This window comes from Mandrillus leucophaeus, unplaced genomic scaffold, assembly GCF_000951045.1.
Source record: "Mandrillus leucophaeus isolate KB7577 unplaced genomic scaffold, Mleu.le_1.0 Scaffold1032, whole genome shotgun sequence".
In the NCBI taxonomy this organism is placed as follows: Eukaryota; Metazoa; Chordata; class Mammalia; order Primates; family Cercopithecidae; genus Mandrillus; species Mandrillus leucophaeus.
This window is the reverse complement of record NW_012098455.1, coordinates 859,459-864,809: the sequence shown is the minus strand read 5'-3', so window position 1 is coordinate 864,809 and position 5,351 is coordinate 859,459. Positions and strand designations below refer to the sequence as shown.

The 5,351-nt window shown below is 41.3% G+C and overlaps 1 protein-coding gene across 4 annotated transcripts in view; it reads right to left on the bottom strand.

Annotated features, from left to right (window-relative positions):
- The window catches only part of SLC9A6 (solute carrier family 9, subfamily A (NHE6, cation proton antiporter 6), member 6), a 62,751-nt gene that overhangs the window by 50,099 nt on the left and 7,301 nt on the right, over positions 1–5,351 (bottom strand). For 3 of the 4 annotated variants that reach the window (XM_011978459.1, XM_011978451.1, XM_011978477.1), the window contains one exon: positions 2,222–2,421. In XM_011978459.1, coding sequence (XP_011833849.1) covers positions 2,222–2,421 — 200 coding nt within the window. The remainder of the gene's footprint in view (positions 1–2,221; positions 2,422–5,351) is intronic. The other variant, XM_011978467.1, reaches the window with a different exon arrangement.

The window sequence follows — 5,351 nt, the reverse complement described above, 5'->3', positions numbered from 1 at the left end:
GGTGTAGTGGCACGTGCCTGTAATCCCAGCTACTCAGGAGGCTGAGGCAGGAGAATCGCTTGAACTCGGGAGGCAGAGATTGCAGTGAGCCAAGATCGTGCCAGTGCACTCCAGCCTGGACAAAAGAGTGAGACTTTGTCTCAATAAATAAATAAATAAATAAATAAATAAATAAGAGAAAGGATGAACATTATTTTTGCTTTAAATAAAAGAAACCTGGCTGGGTGCAGTGGCCCACGCCTGTAATCCCAGCACTTTGGGAGCCCGAGGCAGGTGGCTCACTTGAGGTCAGGAGTTCGAGACCTGCCTGACCGACATGGCAAAACCCCATCTCTATTAAAAATATAAAATTGGCCAGGTATGGTGGTGCATGCCTGTAATCCCCGCTACTCGGGAGGCTGAGACAGGAGAAATGCTTGAACCTGGGAGGCGGAGGAGTCACAATCGTGCCACTGCACTCCAGCTTGGGCAACAAGAGCGAAACTCCGTCCCAAAAATAAATGAATGAATGAACGAAACCCCAAACTGGTAATATAAAACTTAAGAGTACAGTATTATTGTTGGCAAAAAGAAACAGATTTCTTACACAGATAACATCTCTAAAGGTGTATAATATTGTAGTAAAAAGTTTCTGTACGGCTCAGATTTCTACTTCCGATAGTCCACTCATTGTAAGATCTAGTCACCATAAAAATGTAAATGCCCCCTTCTGTTCATAAGGCTGCAGCAGAATGTGACATGAACACAAAGCAGCTACACACAAACCCATGCTAAAACTTCATTTACTAAACCTTTTAAGGAACTGGAATTTTCCACAGGTGGAAAGAACTCTTGCTGCAAGGTAAACCTCAAGTTCATATGAAATTTTAAAAGCATTAAATATGGTCAGAAACACAACCAAGTAGCTATAAAAGTCAAGTCCTGCCTGCACTCCTAGCACTTTGGGAGGCTGAGGTGGGTGGTTCGCCTGAGCCCAGGAGTTTGAGACGAGCCTAGACAACATGGTGAAACCCCAGCTCTACTAAAAATACAAAAATTAGTTGGGTATGGTGGCACGTGCTTGCAGTCTGAGTTACTAAGGAGGCTGAGGTTGGAGGGTCGCCTGAGCCTGGGAGGCGGGGGTTGCAGAGAGCTGAGATCATGCCACTACACTCCAGCCTGGGTGACAGAGTAAAACCCTATGTCAAAAAAAAAAAAAAAAGTCAAGTCCTGCCAGTGTAGCAGACAGAAGTGAAGGCAAACAGCAAAGGGCAGGAGAAAACAAAGAGATATGAGCAAAGTAGCACTGAGAAACACCATGATAAACCTATGAGGGAGACAGGAGAAAGCAGCTCCAGGGATGGCTGGGAGCGAGTACAATTGCAACCCAAACTCTAACATAAAGCTTTATGCACAGCATGGTACAATACCTCAGACTCACACTTAGGGCCCCTGAAGTTGTGTCAGATTGTGAATCAAAGAAAGATTAAATTGTGATCAGTATAGAATACAAGCAAGGCAAGAAAGAATTGAAAGAAATATTAATAGAATATTTTAGGTATTATCAAATAAAGCCAATGTGCTGAAGTACTATAAAACTATAAGGATCGGCTGGGCACAGTGGCTCACGCCTGTAATCCCAGCACTTTGGGAGGCCGAGGCGGGGGAATCACTTGAGGTCAGGAGTTGGAGACCAGCCTGGCCAACATGGTAGAACCCCCTCTCTACTAAAAAATACAAAAATTAGCCGGGCGTGGTGGTGAGCGCCTGTCATCCCAGCTACTTGGGAGGCTGAGGCAGGAGAACTGCTTGAACCCAGGAGGCAGAGGCTGCAGTGAGCCACATCACTGCACTCTAGCCTGGGCGACAGAGTGAGACTCCATCTCAGAAAAAATAAAACAAATAAATAAAAAGAAAAAGAAAACTATAAGGACCATCTGCAAATGGAAAGAAACGCTTATAAATTCTGCTTAACTCAATCCCAGTCTCCGTTTATCACAACAAGCTGTAAACAACCCAGAGTGAAACAAAAAGAGTTATACTACTTAGCCTCAATCAGAAAATGAGTTGTACAGGCATATCCATTTCCTTACATTATTACATTTGTTAATTCAGGTTTTACTCCATTTAAAAAGACTCATTATTTTAAATATCATTAAAAATCCATTTCTTATTTTCTCCTGAATCATTTTGCTGCTAGTTAGACACAAAAAAGATTCAAACATTTCCTTTAAGAACTTACCTTTCTAAGCATTTCATTATCTTGAACATTATTGAGTTCATGTGAACTAATCTCTCCTTTCAGCGTATACTCATAAAATTTTCCACTAACATTTACCAGTAAGGTAGTTGGACTTGACTGCACTTCACAGCTCAGGGTCACATTATTTACATCACTCGGAACGTGAATGCCATACCGAAGCACAAGGCCCACCAAAAGACCTGGAAAAAAGAACAACATAAGCTCTTCTTGCCAACAGAGACCACTTCTTTTGTACCCCACGCATAACTATGAATAAGAGAAAATCTCTTATGGTAGTTCCCTGTAGGTCAGAACTGATTTTTAGATGGAAAGCAGTTAAGTTTTAAAGTATTACTAAATTCATACAACAAACAGCTCAGTCTTCATATAATCCAGTGAAACAGGAGAGAAAAACATTCCCTAGGACAGCAGCACAGATCGCTGCATTTCTAGATCAATATCTAAACAAGTAATGAGGAAGGTAACAAAAGGAGAAAATATCTTCACATCATCTGTAGACAGAATGTACTCCAATGTGTCCCAACTCGACAGTGCAATCATGTTGGAAATGTGTTTTCTGGCCAGGCGTGGTGGCTTATGCCTGTAATCTTAGCACTTTGGGAGGCTGAGATGGGCAGATTGCCTGAGAGCTCAGGAGTTCGAGACCAGCCTGGGAAACATGGTGAAACCCCATCTCTACTAAAATAAAAAAAAATCAGCCGGGTGTGGTGGCGGGTGCCTGTAATCCCAGCTACTCAGGAGGCTGAGGTGTGAGAATTGCTTGAACTCAGGAGGCAGAAGTTGCAGTGAGCCGAGATCATGCCACTTCACTATAGCCTGGGCAACAAAGCAACACTCTGTCTCAAAAAAATAAAAATTAAATAAATAAAACAGAAAAAGAAAATGTGTTTTTCACCTCCATCCATCAATTTATAAGACTTAAACAATGTACTTCATAAGTTTATTCCCAAAGCACATGGTTGGCCAAATAATGCACATTTAACAAATTGAAAAGTCAGTAATATTTGTAGGTTGATTGAGTTCTTCTACTTCTAAAAGATCAGATTTTAATTTTAAATTATCTGCTTCAAAATCAAAACATGGAATAGAAGTCCTGAATCTGGCACTATGACATACAGATTGCTAAGATTATACCTGGATCATCCAATTGACATTCAAATATGCACAATGTTTTAGGTACTATAAAACTAATTTTTTTTTTTTTCCTGAGATGGAATCTTGTGGGTGGAGTACAGTGGCATGATCTCGGCTCACTGCAACCTCCGCCTCCTGGGTCCAATCAATTCTCCTGCCTCAGCCTCCCGAGTAGCTGGGATTATAGGCGCACACCACCACGCCCGGCTAATTTTTGTATTTTTAGTAGAGATGGGGTTTCACCATGTTGGCCAGGCTGGTCTCAAACTCCTGACCTTGTAATCCATCCACCTTGGCCTCCCAAACTGCTGGGATTACAGGCGTGAGCCACAATGCCCAGCCCTATAAAACCACATTGATCAACTGTAATTGTTTAATAATGGCTTTACTGATATCTAATTCAAACACCAAAAGTTTATCCTTTTAAACTGTACAATTCAGTAGTCTTTAGTATATTCACAAAGTTGGATATCAATCACCACTATCTAATTCTAGAACATTTTCATCCCTCCAAAAAGAACCTCACACCTACTAGCAGTCACTCTCCATTCCCCCATGCCCGAATCCAAGGTCCCTGCAACCAGTCGTCTACTTTCTTTCTTTATGGACCTGCCTTTTCTAGACATTTCATACAAATGAACTCCTACAATATATGGCCTTTTGTGTCTGACTTCTCTCACTCAGCATAATATTTTCAAGGTTTATCTATGTTGTAGCATGGATCAGAACCTCATTTACTTTTATGGCCAAATGATATTTCATTGTATGGACATACCTCAACTACAAATAAAACCTAAACTTCTGGAACTTTCCTTAACTCCAAGATGCATAGTATACCACTACTAACTGCATTTTACCTTCCTATTGCCTTTCATTCTGACTAGCCAGCTATTCTTTTAATATGTGAATGAGTGTATTATGCTAGGTAGGCCTCCAGGGTTCACAGATGAAAACAAGGTCCCTCCTTCAAGGAAAACTTGGACAATCATAATGCTATATATATATATATATATATACACACACACACACACGTACACACACACACACACACAAGGTATTATAAAAACAGAAAAGAGACAACTACCCAAGCCTGGGGGAGTAAGACATTAGTGAAGTCTTTCCGGAGATGTCACCTGGGCAGGTAACAAACTAGAAGAAATAGGTATATTCCAAGTAGGGGAATAGTAGTACATATCCAGTCAAGGATGGAGAGAACACAGCCCATCCAGTGAATCAAGTAGTTCAGTATGGCCGGCTTATAAAGTGACAAGAGTTGAGGTTTGAAAGATTGGCAGGAGTTGAATCATAAAAGATCTTATCTGTTGGGGAAGGGAATTTGAAGTTTATCCGAAAAGTAAAATGAAGTCATGGAAGGCAGAGGCTTGATATCAGATTTCTACTTTAGAAAGACTGGCCTAGACTAGAGAGGGTCTAAAAGGCTAGATACAGGGCTACGGCAGGCATTCAGGCAATAGGAGTTTAAGTCCTAACCTAAGAGAGTACTGACAGGAGGGGAGAAGGATTTTAAGAAGGTATTGTATTTTAGTAAGATTTATTGACTGAGTAGAATAGACTGTGAGGAAGGGAGATGAAAGACTAAGAGGAACCTTAATTGACTTGGTAACCAGGTAGGTAAGTTGGCCTGAGCACCGAGGGGGATAGCAAGGCCATTCAATGAGGTAAGGAACATATACAGATGAACAGATTTACAGGGGAAAAGGCTACGTTCAGTTTTGGACAGGTTGAGTTGGATGTACTTGTGACACACGCATAGTTGAGTATATGGTATCTGGAGCTAAAGCCGGGGGTCTCAACTGGAGTTATACACTGTGCAGTCATAAGATGGTTGAAGTCAGATGTAGATGAGATCGCCAGGGGAGCAAATAAAATGGGAAGAAGACCATGATATAGATCTGGGGTTTGATCTATTAATAGCCAACATTAAGGGTCTGCTAGAGGAGAAGGAGCTGATGAA